This window comes from Macaca nemestrina, chromosome 15 (assembly GCF_043159975.1).
Source record: "Macaca nemestrina isolate mMacNem1 chromosome 15, mMacNem.hap1, whole genome shotgun sequence".
Classification (NCBI taxonomy): Eukaryota; Metazoa; Chordata; class Mammalia; order Primates; family Cercopithecidae; genus Macaca; species Macaca nemestrina.
This window is the reverse complement of record NC_092139.1, coordinates 118,061,912-118,078,398: the sequence shown is the minus strand read 5'-3', so window position 1 is coordinate 118,078,398 and position 16,487 is coordinate 118,061,912. Positions and strand designations below refer to the sequence as shown.

Genomic DNA, 16,487 nt, shown 5'->3' with positions numbered 1-16,487 from the left:
AAGCGTGTGCCTGTAGCCTCAGCTACCCAGGAGACTGAGTGGGAGGACAGCTTGAGCCAGGGGATCGAGGCTGCAGTGAGCTGCAATGGGCCACTGCACTCCAGCCTGAGAGAGAGTGAGACCTTTCCTCTAAAAATAAAAATAAAAGCAACACGGTCTGGCCTGGCGCAATGGCTCACGCCTGTAATCCCAGCACTCTGGGAGGCCTGGGGGGCAGATCACCTGAGCTCAGGAGTTCCAGACCAGCCTGGTCAAAGTGGTGAAACCCTGTTTCTAAAACTAAAAATACAGAAATTAGCCAGGCATGGTGGTGCACGCCTGTAATTCCAGCTACTTGGGAGGCTGAGGCAGGAGAATCACTTGAACCCAGGAAGCGAAGGTTGCAGTGAGCTGAGACCGTGCCATTGCACTCCAGCCTGGGCAACGAGAGCAAAACTCTGTCTCAAAAAAACAACACGTTCATGTGCTGCTCAACGGTGAAGCTACGTCCTGAGAAATGTGTCATTAGGCGATTTTGTTGTGATAAACTTAGATGGGACAGCCTACCCCACACCTAAGCCAGATAATCCGAACAACACGTGGTAATCTTTTATTTATTTATGTATTTGTTTTTGAGATGGAGTCTCGCTCTGTCGCCCAGGCTGGAGTGCAGTGGCACAATTTCGGCTCACTGCAACCTTTGCCTCCGGGGTTGAAGCGATTCTCCTGCTTCAGCCTCCGGAGTAGCTGGGATTACGGCGCCCTCCAGCCACCACACCCGGCTACTTTTTGTATTTTCAGTAGAGACGGGATTTCACCATGTTGGTCAGGCTTGTCTCGAACTCCTGGATTCATGATCCGCCACCCCCGCTCGGCCTCCCAAAGTGGTGGGACGACAGATGTGAGCCCCCGCGTCTGGCCAACACGTGGTAATCTGAAGGGACCACCACAGTATATGCGGCCCGCCTTCCACCGAAACGTCACGAGGCCCACGACTCAAAGGCGTGCTCCATTAAGTTACCGATAGCCCCAAACTCGCCCTTCCACGCCAGGCCTCGAGGTGCTCTGTGGACCACGGCGGGGCCCGTGGCCCTCGCGAGGGAGGGAAGGCGCTCCAGGTTCCCGCGATTCCCCCGGAAAGTGAAACTGCAGAGGCGCCACGTGGACACCGGCGGTCAGACGCGACCCCAGGCCGCACCGGCCCCAGAGGAAACTAGCGGGAGTCCATGGGGCGGGAGCGCGAGTCCGCGGTGGTGGCTGGGCGCTCAGTGAAGACGCCATTCCGCCACGAAAACGCCCGCGACGCCGCTCCGCGGTGGGGCGAGGCGGGCTGGCCGGACCTGCGAAGCCCCACGAGCTCGGCGCCGGCTGGCTGCGGCCTTGCTCTGCCTCCCCGGCCTGGCCGCGAGGCTCCCGCAAGCCGGCATCCGCTAGCACCGGGGCCGACCCGACTCTCTCCGGCCTCAGACGGCGTGGGCCCTGGAAAACTCCGGTGCGGCCTCTTCCCCGGAAGTCCCCCAGTGGGCTCCGGCCGCTCTGGCCCGCGCGCGCCCGGCTCGCTGGTGCCCTGGGCGGCGCCCGGCCGCTGGCGCTTCTCCGGCGCTAGGGGGCGCGCGGCCGCGGTGGAGCCGCACTGGGCCGCGGCGGCCGCTCGACTGCTCTGAGACGCGGTCCGGACGCGCACCGCCCCCGCCCGCGTTCCCCCGGCAACCTGCGGCCGCCGCCATGGACGCGCTGTTGGGCACAGGGCCTCGCCGGGCTCGCGGCTGCCTGGGCGCGGCTGGACCTAGGTCTTCAGGCCGCGCGGCGCGGACCCCGGCGGCGCCCTGGGCGCGCTTCTCCGCCTGGCTGGAGTGCGTGTGCGTGGTCACCTTCGACCTGGAGCTGGGCCAGGCGCTGGAGGTGAGCGGGCGCGGGCGGGTGGGCAGGGCTGGGCCGCTCGGGGCCCTCGGCCGCCCCGCACTCTCCCTGGCCTTCGGCCGCCGCCTCCTGGAGGGGCCTCTTCCCCGGGCCTCAAAAGCGCTTCCCAGGCCGAGGAGGGAAGGCCAGCCGCTCGGAGTCGGATGTTGTCTTCACATTGGGATGGAGAATTTTGCATCTCCTGAGTGGCACTCTTTCGATTTTTCTCAGTAAATATCTCACATTTCCCCACTCCATTCCCCACCGGAGTAGTGACACCTTCATCCCCGCAGTGGCTCCCGCCAGAGTTCCGGGCTTACCCTCTGCTCCGCGTCCCATCTCTGGGCATAGGCAAGGCTGACGGTTCCTTCTGCAACAAAGGTCTCGGATCCGTTCTTTTGCTGCCATCACTGATGTCATCCCCGCCCCAGCTGCACCCCAGAGTTTAATCTTTGTTGCTCTCCTGCTTAAAACCCTGCAGCGCCTCCTCGTTCACCTAGAATCGGATCCAGACCCCATAGGCCCTTGTCCCTCGACCTGCGTCTTGTGTTCTTGCTCTTGGGGGTCTGTTCATCGGCTGTGCCCGTGGGCTTTCGATGTGGTCTTCCTACTGCCTGCAGGCCTCCACTCACCTACCCACGCACGCAGCCTCCCTTCCTCCAGGGAGGCCCCGCGGGATGATCTCCTCTGTGTCCTGTATGATACACACGGGAGAGCTGACCAGCACAGGGGAGGCCCACTTGCAGGTGGAGGGAGGCTTTCCCGCACTGGCGGAGGAACCTCCTGAGAGGTAGTGAGCGCTCCATTACTGCAGGTGTCCAAGGTGAGGCCAAATTGTCATCATCAGGAAAGCCAGACAGCGTGTCTCTGTGGTTGGGAGATGCTTTCTAAGGCCCTGCTGAACTCCCAAGAAGCCGTAAGAAGCCTATAATCTTCCAAACAGAAAACAGAAAAGCGCTAACTCTAGCACTCTCTGGAGCGCCTTCCACCACACAACGTCCCCAGCAGGTGCACCGTCTCGAACAGCATCACTGGGTGGGGGCTGAGTACCAAGAACTGTGGTGACCTGTCCAGGGTTGAGAGCCCACTTTCTTAGTTCAATACTGTTGCCCAGATTGTTACCCACAAAATCACAAAAGAAGTTAAGAGGTTCCGGCCGGATGCGGTGGCTCACCCCTGTCATCCCAGCACTCTGTGAGGCCGAGGCGGGCAGATTACCTGAGGTCAGGAGTTCAAGACCAGCCTGGCCAGCATGGTGAAACCCCGTCTCTACTAAAAATACAAAAATTAGCTGGGTGTGAGGATGGGCGCCTGTAATCCCAGCTACTTGGGAGGCAGAGGAAGGAGAATCGCTTGAACCCAGGAAGCGGAGGTTACAGTGAGCCGAGATCACACCATTGTACTCAAGCCTGGTGACAAGAGTGAGACTTCATCTCAAAAAACAAAAAACAAACAAAAAAAGAAGTTAAGAAGTTCCTGGCCCGGCGCAGTGACTCATGCCTGTAATCCCAGCACTTTGAGGGGCTGAGGCAGGCGAATCACAAGGTCAGGAGTTTGAGACCATCCTGGCCAACACAGTGAAACCGCATCTCCACTAAAAATACAAAAGTTAGCCGGGCGTGGTGGCAGGCTCCTGTAGTCCCAGCTACTCGGGAGGCTGAGGCAGGAGAATCGCTTGAACCCAGGACGGGGAGGTTGCAGTGAGCTGAGATCACACCACCACACTCCAGTCTGGGTGACAAACTGAGACTCCATCTCAAAAAAAAAAAGTTAAGAAGTTCCTCTGTTCCTTAAGGCATTCTCGTGTTATTTTCTAAACCCCATTTGAAAAGTTACTTCTGAGCTGTTGAAGGTTGTGTGTGCTTGGGATACCCAGCTCGGACTGGGGGCATGGTCAGCTGGCAGAGTGCTGGGGACCCAGGTCCATGTCCGAAGCCTCCATAGCAGTGACATGGACACCTACAGATCACTGGGTCTGTGCAGAAACCTGGCAGTGGATCCACTGGAGCCTGAGCACATGACTCTTGCTTTTCCTCCCTCCCGTGGAAGTCACGGGGAAGATTGAGGTCGTTTTAGTCACTTACAGACTTTTAGGGAGCACCCACTGTGCACTCAGTCACAGCTCAGCCCAGCTAAGCACCGCAAAGTCCCAGGGCTGTGCTTGGTTCTGCGACGTGGAAGGAAGACCCTAGTTGGGATGCATGCAGCTCAGAGGATGGAATGGGCTTAGGTAAATAAGTCTTGGACGCTGAGAAGAGACAGGGGAGGGGGTCCTGTTTCAGGTAACCCCTCTCCCAAAATGGCAACATAAGCAAAAGGCAAAGAGCTGGTGATTCAGTTACTCATTTAGTAAATCACTTTGAAGGCCAAGTGTAGTGGCTCACGCCTGTAATCCCAGAACTTTGGGAGGCCGAGGTGGGCGGATCACCTGCGTTCAGGAGTTTAAGACCAGCCTGACCAACATGGAGAAACCCTGTTTCTACTAAAAATGCAAACTTAGCCGGGCATGTTGGCTCATGCCTGTAATCCCAGCTACTCAGGAAACTGAGGCAGGAGAATCGCTTGAACCCAGGAGACAGAGGTTGCGGTGAGCTGAGATTGCACCATTGCACTCCAGCCTGGGCAACAAGAGCAAAACTCCATCTCACAAAAACAAAACAAAACAAAAAACCGTAAATCACATTAAGCAGCTATCACCAGCCCAGCCCCACAATACTGGTGCCCAGCACATGAGAAGACAAGGCTCTAGCCCTCTAGGAGTTCACACTATATGCCAGTGATATGGAGAGTAAGTGGTTTAGGGTCCATAGTGCTCACAGGATACCCTCGCAACTGTACACATGGGGGCACCGTGGAAATGAGTGCAGTGCAGCCTGCTTGTGAGATGAGGGGTCCAGCTTGAGGGGTCAGCAGGGCTGTGGGGTGACAAGGGGTCTGGCTTGAGAGGGGCTGGGCAGGACTGTGGAGTGACTGGAGTGTACAGGTCAGCTTAGGAAAGGGCCTGGCTCCGCCTTCTCAGCTTTTGAAAACTCACCTCTTGGGCCGGGCACAGTGGTTCCTGCCTATAATCCCAGTACTTTCAGAGGCCAAGGTGGGAGGATCACTTGAGGCCAGGTGTTCCAGACTAGCCTAGGAAACATAGTGAGACCCTGTCTCTACCAAAAATAAAAATAAATTAGCCAGGTGTGGTGGCGTGCACCTGTAGTTACAGCTACTCAGGAGGCTGAGGCTGTAGGATTGCTTGAGCCCAGGAATTCAAGGCTGTGGTGAGCCATGATCACTGCACTCCAGCCTGGGTTATGAGAACCTGTCTCAAAACAAAATTAAAAGAAAAAAAAAAGGCTAGGCTTGCTGGCTTATGCCTGTAATCCTAGCACTTTGGAAGCCCAAGGTGGGAGGAGCACTTAAGGCCAGGAGTTCTAGACCAGCCTGGTCAATATAGCAAGACCCACATCTCTACAAAAAATACAAAATGAGGCCAGGTGTGGTGGCTCACGCCTGTAATCTTAGCACTTTAGGAGGCTGAGGCAGGGGGATCGTGTGAGCTCAGAAGTTTGAGACCAGCCTGGGCAACATGGTGAAACCCCATCTCTACTAAAAATACAAAAGATTAGCCGGGCATTGTACGCCTGTAATCCCAGCTACTCTGGAGGCTGAATTAGGAGAATCGCTTGAACCCGGGAGGTGGAAGTTGTAGTGAGATGAGATCGTGCCACTGCACTCCAGCCTGGGTGACGGAACTGGAGCGCAGCTCTCCTTTGGGAGGCCGAGATGGGCGGATCACGAGGTCAGGAGATCGAGACCATCCTGGCTAACACGGTGAAACCCCGTCTCTACTAAAAAATACAAAAAACTAGCCGGGCGAGGTGGCAGGCGCCTGTAGTCCCAGCTACTTGGGAGGCTGAGGCAGGAGAATGGCGTAAACCTGGGAGGCGGAGCTTGCAGTGAGCTGAGATCTGGCCACTGCACTCCAGCCTGGGCGACAGAGCGAGACTCCGTCTCAAAAAAAAAAAAAAAAAAGAAAAAAGAAAAAAGAGCCAGGCATGGTAAAAGAGCCAGGCATGGTGGCACACACCTGTCATCTCAGCTACTCAGGAGGCTGAGGTGGGAGAACTGCTTGAGTCCAGGAGTTGGAGGTTGAGCCTGTCTGTTAAAAAACAAAAAACAAGCCGGGTGCAGTGGCTCACACCTGTAATCCCAGCACTCTGGGAGGCCAAGGCGGGCGGATCACGAGGTCAGGATATCGAGACCATCCTAGCTAACACAGTGAAACCCCGTCTCTACTAAAAATACAAAAAAAAAAAAAAAAAAAAAGCCGGGCATGGTGGCAGGAGCCTGTAGTCCCAGCTACTCAGGAGGTTGAGGCAGGAGAATCGCTTGAACCCGGAAAGTGGAGCTTGCAGTGAGCGGAGATCACATCATTACACTCCAGACTGGTGACAGAGCAAGACTCCGTCTCAAAAAAAAAAAAAAAAAAGTCCAACCAAATAGAAAACAGATGGATTCTCATCAGCGCTGCATTCAGCCCACCAGGACAGGACACACTGGCTTCCAGGAGCCATGCTGTACATGAGGGTGAAGATGAGAGACAAGGAGGCTCTCGCATAGGAGAACAGCTTTGACCCCGGGGATCCCGAGGGTGGCCAGGCCATACCTTCAGAACTGCTCCCTGGATGTGCCTTCTCTAAGCCAAGCTCCCACCCGCAGTCTTCCTCAGTGACTGCTCACCAGGAGCAGAGACCGGTGCAGGCTGCCTCAGGTGAAAAGGGTGAGACCCTTGCGGAAGCCCGAGCAGGGCACAGCCTGGCCTGGGAGGCCTGCATGCCCTCAGGATCAGCTCCAGGTGTCCCTTCACCTTGGCATGCCCAACCCCAGGTAGCCTGACCCCTGGCTCAGTACTCAGCTTCAGGCTGTAACTGGGCCCCAGGGCTACTCCCAAAGATGATAAGCCTGAGAATATGGGTTTCCCTGGTCAGACATGCTGAGGGCCCCCGGGCATGGGCACGGAGCTCAGAGGCCACAAGCCCCCGTGACCAGCAGACCAGGTATAGAGTCCTGACCTGAGGCAGAGGGTACCTGCCTTTCCTCAGCCCTCCTCAGTGCGGACACATGAAGGCTCAGACTGAGTGGCCCTATATCCCCAGCCCCTCACGGAGCTATCCTGAGGCGCCCCTGTGGGTCCAGCCTACTCCCAGCTTCCTCCTTCATCTTCCTCCTGACCATTCCTTGGTGCCTGTTTAGCTCCCCTCCACCCACCTGTCCTAGTAGACCTCAGAGACCTCATCACATATGCCACAAACACTGTATTTGGGGAGGGTCTGTTCTGTGCCAGGTGTTGGGAGGCAGAAGTAACCAGGACAGGGTCCCTGCCTTAAAGAGATTTGCTCTGCATTGGAAGAGACAAAGCAGGACCGACCACAGTAGCAAGCCCAGAGCAAACAAAAGCAGAGCTATTTTCACATAGCAAGCGGGGCACAGTGGCTCACGCCTGTACTCCCAGCACTTCAGGAGGCTCAGGTGGGAGGATTGCTTGAGCCTAGAAGTTCAAGGCTGCAGTGAGCTGTGATTGCGCCGCTGCGCTCCAGCCTGGGTGACGGAGCGAGACCCCGTCTCTCAAAAAAAAATGGCAGATGCTTTCATCCAGGGCCTGGCTCCTCACTGTTTGGGGGCTCAGGGCACATCTTGGAAGAAGCCTTATTATAGCCTAAATTCAACTCAGTGGAGACGTTGGGCAGATGGGATGAGGAGGGGACAGTGTACAGAGGCCCTCCCAGCAGGCTTCAGACAGCCCAGGAGACACTGCAGGGTCCACTGGGAATGGGGGCCCTGGGAGGTCCCTAGACGGAAAGTGGTCCACGTGTGCATGGACCTGCTGGGCTGGGCTCCCAGGGTCACCTGCCCCACCTGCTGCCTCTGTCAGTGCACACCTGTCTTCCAGGTCATTCAGCGCCTGCTTAGTGTCATGCTCTCCCCCACTGTCCACTCCTGGGGGTGCAGGGCTTGTCCGGCTGGGTACTCACTGGGCACTGCAGGTGGGGCACAGGCCCTGGCAGGGGGAGGCTGGGTGAAGACTACTGAGCACAATGGGGAGAGGGCCTGACGGCAGGCTGCCATCATGGAGCAGGGGTGCTTCCAGGCCTGCATCTGAGCAAAAGCTCGGGTAGCAGCATGTCCGGGGCCCTCTGGTTTGGCAGGTGGTGATGGAGATGGAGGACCAGCCAGGTAGGGCCCTGTGACCGTCCCGGGTGAGGGGCCTCTGGATCCCTGAAGCACTACCCTTCTGATGTCTGATGCTGTGAACTGATGTCTGGGTGTGTAGGGGCAGGGGGGCCCAACTACAGTCTGGGCAAGAGGTGGTTGGGTGGCTGTGAGGACCAGGGGTGTGAGAAAGGGGTCAGGAAGCCCGCCCCATTGTGCTGGCCTCTTACTGAGAGGGACCTGGGGAGGTGAGAGTAGAGAAGCCTCCGGCTGGCAGGGGAGTTAGTTGCCTGGGGCCTGGTGCCTGGAGGTCAGAGAGAGGAGCGGGTCAGCAAGGAGCTGGGCACAGTAGCCAGAGAAGATGGTGTGGGGAGGACGCAGCACGCTGTTGGAGCAGGGAGCCGGGGGCGAGCCAGCACCATGGCACTGACCTGCGCCCCAGAGACAGATGCTGCAGCTGCTGGGGCGGTCCCAGTCCAGCGGATGCCATCAAGGGGTGTTGCCTCCTTGGGCAGATGGCGTCACCAGGCGCTCTGTCTTCCTCTGCAGCTGGTGTATCCAAATGACTTCCGGCTCACAGACAAGGAGGTGAGTCCTGGCCCTCTTGGGAATGGACGGGACCCAGGAGTGGGTCGGCCCTCACCGGGTTTTGTATGTTTCAGAAAAGCAGCATCTGCTACCTGTCTTTTCCCGACTCACACTCAGGTAGGTGACCCCATCTTTACTGGGGCTGGACATGAAGCCAGCTGGGCGTCCCTGTAGCCCAGGCCAGGGGCATCACGGCTGCCTAGGCTGCCCATGTGCAGAGTGCCACAGGGGGTGGGCAGCACCAGCCCCATGCCCACTCAGTGGAGGCACCCAGATCTCCGCGTTGCAGCAGGTCAGGCAGGTCCCCAGATGCACGTGGAAAGGGTGTCTCTCTGCAGAGACCAACAGTCTCCTACACCCCACACAGTGGCCACAAGGGGCTGGGCCTCCCTCTCGCTCCTGCCCTGGGGCATAGACATCTGGGTAACCATTTTCTAGTGCCTGGTTTCTGTCTCAAGCATGTTGAGCCAATCTCCCAGATAGGCTGAAGGTGCGTTTCTGTGCGAACATATACTAAGGCCTGTAGGTGCAGGGTGTGCAGGAGTCAGAATAGGAGCCCACTGGGAAACACAGGCCCCTTCAGCTGGGCATTCTTTCTGAGGCTTTTTTTTTTTTATTTTTGAGATGGAGTCTGACTCTGTCACCCAGACTAGAGTGCAGTGGCGCAGTCTCAGCTCACTGCAACCTGCACCTCCCGTGTTCAAGTGATTCTCCCGCCTCAGCCTCCCAAGTAGCTGGAATTACAGGCGTGTGCCACCATGCCTGGCTACTTCTTGTCTTTTTAGTAGAGACAGGGTTTCACTGTGTTGGCCAGGCTGGTTTCTGGCTAACAGCAGAGGCCAGGCTCGCAGGGCCCTTGCTCCCTGGTCCCCAGCTCCTGGCCCTGACGTGTGGTGGGCTGCCCCCTTCTCAGGCTGCCTTGGAGACACTCAGTTCAGCTTCCGCATGCGCCAGTGTGGAGGGCAGAGGAGCCCCTGGCATGCCGACGATAGGCACTACAACAGCAGGGCCCCCGTGGCACTGCAGGTGAGCACTGGGCTGCGTCTCTGGCCTGCTTCTCTTCCCCTGCTCCCCACGGGTCCTGCCAGGGTCAGGCTGGTGGGAGAAGCCCCTTCGGAGTGCCTGGGCACTGTGTGGCAGGAGAGGAGCTGGCCATGCCCCGCTGACCCTGCAGTCCCAGGCACCAGTCCCAACTGAGGATGGGCCAGCTCTTCCGGGTCTCCCCAGGGTCCCTGGGGCTTTCCCTTGGCACCACACATCCGTGACTGGGCATCTGCATAGTTGAACAGGGGCCCACGTGAACCTCCCAGGGCCCCCAGCACCCTGAACCCCTCTCCCCTACACCAGCAGACTCCCTGCTGTATCAGCAGGGCTGTTACCCACCTTCTGAGCCCAGGACCTCCTGGCCTCCGCCTTGGTGGCCAGAGGGCAGGGACAGAAGCTCCAGGAGCCTTCTGGTTCTCCAGGCTCCCATCTGCTGCGGTCCCTGCATGCTTCTTGCCACTCCCAGCCCTGGGGCTGGCCAGGTGGTCTGGGTGGGGCATGGCCTGGCTAACCCTTGCTCCTTCCAGAGGGAGCCGGCGCACTACTTTGGCTACGTGTACTTCAGACAGGTGAAGGACCGCTCCGTGAAGAGGGGCTACTTCCAGAAGGTGCGCTGCCTGGTCACTCTGGGCTGGCGCCTCAGAGAGGCAGGAGCTGGCAGGCAGCAGGAGGGACTGTGGGGCGGGCAAGGGGTCCTGAGCCTCCAGCAGTGCCCACCCCTCCTGCAGCCCCACCTGGGCTGTGTCCAGCTCTCCTTGCAGCCCCCTCTGCCCTGTCCTTGCCTGGCGTGGCACCCGAGGCCCTTATGTCCCGGTCCAGGACATTTCTGCCCCTCACTGATGGCTGGAGGGTCATGTCAGGGTCAGGACAACCCAGCCTGGAAGCCATAGGCCAAGAGTAAAAGCTGCTCAGCCCCTGGGGAGATCATTCCAGAAATTCTGGCCACCATGCGTTTCCCTCCGAAGGCCCTAGGGTCCAGCTGCCCCGGCCGCCACCCAGGGAGTTCAGGGTTGGGTTTTCTCCTGTCTGATAATTCCGGGGTCTGAGTCAGGCCGTTCCCGGGGCAGCTGTCTTGCGGAGCTGGTGGGACATGCTACCCTGGGCCAGCTCCAGGTGAGCGTGGCTTCAGGGGTCCCCGTGGGCTCCTGAGTGGCTGGGGTGAGTGAGGCCTGGAGCTGGGGGCCTCTAACTGGCCTCGTGGCCCCGCAGTCTTTGGTGCTGGTGTCCCGCCTGCCCTTTGTCCGGCTGTTCCAGGCGCTGCTAAGCCTCATTGCCCCTGAGTACTTTGACAAGCTGGCGCCCTGCCTGGAAGCAGGTGAGTGGCCATCAGGTATGGCCATCGCGGTCTCATCATCCCAGCTGTGGCCCCTGGTGGGCCTGACAGCAGCTTCTCCTTGGGGAGGGTCCTGACGCTGGCTACTGCATCCGCAGTGTGCAGTGAGATCGACCAGTGGCCGGCGCCTGCACCTGGGCAGACCCTGAACCTACCTGTCATGGGCGTTGTTGTCCAGGTGAGAGTCAGCTGGCTGGGGAGCAGGCTCTGCAGGTGTGTGGGGAGGCCTTACTCCCTCTGACAGCTGCTCCCTCCTTCTCCCAGGTGCGCATCCCATCCAGGGTGGACAAGTCCGAGTCCAGTCCTCCGAAGCAGTGTGATCAAGAGGTGGGAGCTGAGGTGGAGGCGGAGCTGAGAGGGCTTCACCCGATTGAGTCCTGCTCCTGGGCTGGGTGGTCCCACACCTGCCTCCCTGGTCCACCCTGCGGGGTGGTCAAACCCAGGCAAAGCCACAGCCTGTGCCTTGGTGTAGGGCTGGGCGCTCTCCACCCTCCCCTGCGCTGTGAGGCAGGGGCTGCTTGGGGCCCAAGGGGTGCCAGCCCCCCTTGGCCCTGACCTACACTCCCCTCCTCTCAGAACCTGCTGCCAGCCCCAATGGTTCTTGCTAGCGTCCACGAGCTGGACCTGTTCAGGTGAGTCCCCTAGGGTTCTGCATGCTGCTTTGGGGGAGCTCACTCTGTGCACGTGCAGGTACGTGTGTGCGTGTGTGTGAGTGCGTGTGTGCACGTGTGTGTGTGTATGGCCAGCGCCATGTGGGGACTGCCCAAGGGAGGCAGCGCTCATCCTGAGTAACCCTTGGGACAGTTCTGGAAGGAAGAAGGGAGAATTGTGTAGAAGAGGAAGCAAGCGCCACATGGCTGCAGCCAGCGGAGATGGGCACAGTGGGCAGGAGGTCCTGAAAGACAGTGTCAGGAGAGGCTGTTAGGAGAGGATGCCTGAGTCTGCCTTCACTGCCTCTGGGCGAGTCTGCAAGGGAGGCTGGGCTTTGAGACCATCCTGCTCTGTGGAGGGCCCAACAGGAGCCAGGGCTGCACTTGGGATGGGCACAGGGAGACCAGAGGGGTCCGGGCGGGTACCCCCCATCCCAGGTCAGCAGCCCCTGCCCCGGCCCTGGGGCCACTTTAGGACAGCTGGTCCCTCATAGGTGGGTCCAGGTTGAGTCCCCCATTCCCAGGCCCAGGCCCAGGACAGGTGGACTGTCGGAGCTCGGGGTGGCCATGATAACCCAAGACACTCACATCTTCAGACAGATCTGTCTTCATCTGGCGCAGCGTGCCGTGTTCACCGGCGCCTGGGTGAACACGTGGGAGAGCAGGGCCAGGGCCAGGAGTCTCAGCCCCTTCCTGACCTCCCCGACCTTCCTGCCCGGCCCCAGGTGCTTCCGGCCCGTGCTGACTCACGTGCAGACACTGTGGGAGCTTGTGCTCCTTGGGGAGCCCCTGCTGGTCCTGGCACCCTCGCCCGACGTGTCCTCAGAGATGGTGCTGGCCTTGACCAGGTACCACCTTGGCTCGGTCCTGGCTGGGGTCACTGGACCATCGCGGCTGTGCCTCACCTGCTTCCTGTGCTCCTGCCCACAGCTGCCTGCAGCCCCTCAGGTTCTGCTGCGACTTCCGTCCCTACTTCACCATCCATGACAGCGAGTTCAAGGAGTTCACCACACGCACGCAGGCCCCGTAAGTGCCACCTCCGCCCCACCTCTCTCGTCCTTGCTGCACCTCCCTGGACCTCTGTCTCTGCCTCTTTTCTCTCTCTCTGTCTAGACCAAACGTGGTCCTGGGAGTCACAAACCCTTTCTTTATCAAAACACTCCAGCACTGGCCCCACATCCTCCGAGTCGGGGAGCCCAAGATGTCAGGTCAGGCTCCCGGGGAGGTGCAGGGGGTGATGCTCAGAAGCCTCATTGAGTGTGGGGCTGCCTCAGAGCCCATGGCCAGAGCTGCGGGCACTGAGGCCTGGCCACCGGGCATGTCTCGTAGGAGACCTTCCTAAGCAAGTCAAGCTGAAAAAGCCTTCAAGGTTGAAGACCCTGGACACGAAGCCAGGTCTGTGTTCCCCTCGACCTGGAGCCCCTCCACGGTGGAGGGGCCTGTCTTGTACCTGGTGGGTCTCCCGGGTGGGGCAGCCCAGCCTCCCGACCCCTGCACCTCTCCCAGGACTCAGCAGCAGAGCCCAGACCCCTCAGCCCGGCCCCCCGACTCCTGCTCCTCTCCCAGGACCCAACAGCAGAGCCCAGACCCCTCAGCCCGGCCCCCCGATACCTGCTCCTCTCCCAGGACTCAGCAGCAGAGCCCAGACCCCTCAGCCCGGCCCCCCGACCCCTGCTCCTCTCCCAGGACTCGGCTGCAGAGCTCGGACCCCTCAGCCCAGCCCCCCGACCCCTGCTCCTCTTCCAGGACTCAGCAGCAGAGCCCAGACCCCTCAGCCCGGCCCCCCGACCCCTGCTCCTCTCCCAGGACTCAGCAGCAGAGCTCGGACCCTCGGACCCTCGGGGAGGGGGCGCCTTCTTGTCTTCTTCAGTGGGTCCCTGTGTCTGGGGTGGGGTGGGTGAGATTTTCAGGTGCAGCCAAGGGCATGGGGCTGCAGGCAGATGAGACCCCCACCCTGGCTCCTCTGTGGGGCTGCAGGAGTGTGGGAGGGGGGCCCTTGAAGGGCGGGGCGCCAGCTGTGCCCTCCCGCCAGGCCTCTACACCGCGTACACAGCCCACCTCCACCGCGACAAGGCGCTGCTTAAACGGCTGCTCAAGGTATGGGCTGTGGCGGGAGGGGGCTGGGGACGCAGGGAGTCTGGGGTGGTGTGAGGTGCAGCAAGGGCCTGGCCCCCCTTCCCTGCAGGGCGTGCAGAAGAAGCGGCCATCAGATGTGCAGAGCGCCCTGCTGCGGCGGCACCTCCTGGAGCTCACCCAGAGCTTCATCATCCCTTTGGTGAGGCACGGGGCTGGGGGGGAAGGGGCTGGAGGGGAATGGAGCTGGGGGAGATGGGACGGGGGAGGACGGGACTCGGGGGCACGGGGCTGGGGGGAATGGGTCCCCGGGCTCACTCCCCTCCCTTCCCCACCCAGGAGCACTACATGGCCAGCCTCATGCCCCTGCAGAAGAGCATCACGCCCTGGAAGGTGGGGGTCCTGTGGGGTCCATGGAGGGCGGGTTCCCTTCCTCACCCGGAGAAGGGAAGGTCTGGAGCAGGAGGCCATGGCTGTGTAGGAGACACAGGGCTCAAGGCCATCATGTTGTGAAACTGAGGGCCACAGGGCAGGTGGCTGGCGGGACCCTTGGAGGGGCTCAGGGTCTGCGCCCTGGGAAGGGCTCTCCTGGGATCTGTGCCAGGCAGGGTGGGGGCTGGGGGTATTCAGAAGTGGTGAGGAGCGTGTCTGGGCAGCGTACCGGGTGCAGGCCTGTGAGGCCGAGTTCCCACATGCTGGCTCACCCACCCCCAATCAGACTCCCCCCCAGATCCGGCCCTTCAGCCAGGATGACTTCCTGCGTAGCCTGGAGCATGCCGGGCCCCAGCTCACCTGCATCCTCAAGGGCGACTGGCTGGGTCTCTACAGGTGGGTGGACTGCGGGTGCAGCCTCAGCCTTCCTTGGTCCCCAGGGTCAGCCCCGCGGCCCTGCCTGTCCGTCCCCAGGGTCAGCCCCGCGGCCCTGCCTGTCCGTCCCCAGGGTCAGCCCCGCGGCCCTGCCTGTCCGTCCCCAGGGTCAGCCCCGCGGCCCTGCCTGTCCATCCCCAGGGTCAGCCCTGTGGCCCTGCCTGTCCGTCCCCAGGGTCAGCCCCGGGGCCCTGCCTGTCAATCCCCACAGGCGGTTTTTCAAGTCCCCCCATTTTGACGGCTGGTACCGGCAACGGCACAAGGAGATGGCCCTGAAGCTGGAGGCCCTGCACCTGGAGGCTATTTGTGAGGCGGTGAGGGAGGCTGGGGGTTGGGGAGGGCCAGAACGTGGTGGGGGTGGGCACAGGCCCAGGGCAGTGGGGGGCCTTGCTGACAGCAGACCCCATCTTACCCTGCAGAACATTGAGACCTGGATGAAAGACAAGTCCGAGGTGGAGGTCGTGGACCTGGTCCTGAAACTTCGTGAGAAGCTGGTAAGATGCCTCCCAGCCTTGTCCCAGCACCACTAGCCTGGCACGGAGCTGCGCCTGCCCTGACCACAGCTGCCCCTGCAGGTGCGGGCTCAGGGCCACCAGCTCCCTGTGAAGGAGGCAACGCTGCAGCGGGCCCAGCTGTACATCGAGACGGTCATCGGCTCCCTGCCCAAAGACCTGCAGGCCGTCCTGTGCCCTCCCTAGGACAGAGCCAAGGGCCACGGTCCCAGGGCCCTAGGTCTGCCTGAGCCTCCTGCTCCCCAGTGGCGGCGGCACTGGGCCAAGCACACGCTCCCCTTCCTTGGCCCCCCGCCCAGACTGCAGGCTCCTCCATTGTCTCAGCAGTAAAGGCGACATTTGGAACCACAGCATGGCCCTGACCGTAGGGATTCCGTGCAGGCGGAGCCTTGCCTCCTCCTGGGCCCCACCTGGCCTCCACAGACCTTAGGCTGGGACTGGGGCGGGGACAGGCTGGGAGCCCTCGCTGATGTGGGTGCGTCTACCGTCTGCCCCTCCCGGTGCCCATCTGTTGGCCCCCAAGCCCCCTGCACTGTGTGTGGTGGTTCCTTCAGCCCAACAGGCTGCCCAGGACAGGAGGGACCCTCTCCTGACCAGCCGCCGACTGGTCTTATCTGGGGATGGGAGGCTGTTTTGCACACTGTCATCAACTTGAGAAGGAGAGAGACTGCTTTGCAGTGTGAAGAGCTCTGCCCGCCACCCCTGATGCCCCTCTGGGCCCCCACCTGCTTGGGGCTGTGGTTTGTTGGGAGGTAGGGGTTGGGCAGGGGGCGGTGTGGGGCCCAGCACCTCTGCTAGGAGAGCTGGCTCAGCCTGGCCCTCAGAGGGTCCACAGCACCTTCCTGGTTCCCAGTCCTGGAGCCCCCACCATGCGCCAGCTCCATATGTCCCTCCTGGGAGGCGGACGAGGCTCCTGTCGTCCAAGTGTGTCCGTCCATGCCCCACCTGCAGCCCAAGGGGCTCTGGACTTCGGCTTGACTCTGCCTCTGGCTGAAGCCTGCATGTCTCCCTTTCCTTGGTAAGGGGTGAAGATCCCTAAGAGCCACCTCTGGGTCATGTGCTCCCCCTGTGACACCTGCAGGCACTGAGGCCCATGGGTACGGTGTTGGCACTGCACAGCACACGGTGACGGTACTGTCAGGGCTCCGGACAGCCAAGCCCCGCTCAGCATCACACACTGTGTGCCCAGGAATAGGTCCCCTGACCACTCAGACCCTCAGACTCCTTGCCTGAGCGACCCAGCAGTGCAGATGCCCGACATCGTGCTGGGAGGGTCACTCATGGAGAATGGGCTTTGTACCCTGCGAAGCCGGGCAGGTGCTGGCCAGGGGACACAGGGCTGGG

General features: G+C 60.7%; 1 protein-coding gene across 7 annotated transcripts; it reads left to right on the top strand.

Moving 5' to 3' along the window:
- Positions 1-1,674: 1,674 nt before the first annotated feature.
- Positions 1,675-16,431, top strand: LOC105489755 (DENN domain containing 6B). Of its 7 annotated transcripts, none has more exons than XM_071080826.1 (20): positions 1,679-1,881; positions 8,626-8,664; positions 8,739-8,781; positions 9,539-9,690; positions 10,236-10,277; positions 10,918-11,023; positions 11,140-11,219; positions 11,306-11,368; positions 11,618-11,673; positions 12,417-12,539; positions 12,622-12,717; positions 12,805-12,899; positions 13,021-13,086; positions 13,724-13,788; positions 13,877-13,966; positions 14,104-14,157; positions 14,483-14,656; positions 14,793-14,945; positions 15,051-15,125; positions 15,207-16,431. In XM_071080826.1, the coding sequence occupies exons 1-20, from the start codon at positions 1,705-1,707 to the stop codon at positions 15,327-15,329; spliced, it is 1,872 nt and encodes a 623-aa protein (XP_070936927.1). In that variant the 5' UTR covers positions 1,679-1,704; the 3' UTR covers positions 15,330-16,431. The 7 variants fall into 7 exon arrangements, 6 of the variants coding, with proteins under 6 accessions (XP_070936927.1, XP_070936924.1, XP_070936926.1 ...); XM_071080823.1 differs by having other exon boundaries at positions 1,680-1,881; positions 10,236-10,316; XM_071080825.1 differs by having other exon boundaries at positions 1,681-1,881; positions 9,578-9,690; positions 10,236-10,316.
- Positions 16,432-16,487: the final 56 nt, after the last annotated feature.

Bases quoted from the DNA above. Each gene is read 5' to 3' on its own strand.
- LOC105489755 (XM_071080823.1), top strand. From the start codon at position 1,705: ATGGACGCGCTGTTGGGCACAGGGCCTCGCCGGGCTCGCGGCTGCCTG. The intron at 14,158-14,482 runs GTGGGGGTCCTG...ACCCCCAATCAG, and splicing joins AGAGCATCACGCCCTGGAAG to ACTCCCCCCCAGATCCGGCC. The intron at 14,946-15,050 runs GTGAGGGAGGCT...CTTACCCTGCAG, and splicing joins TGGAGGCTATTTGTGAGGCG to AACATTGAGACCTGGATGAA.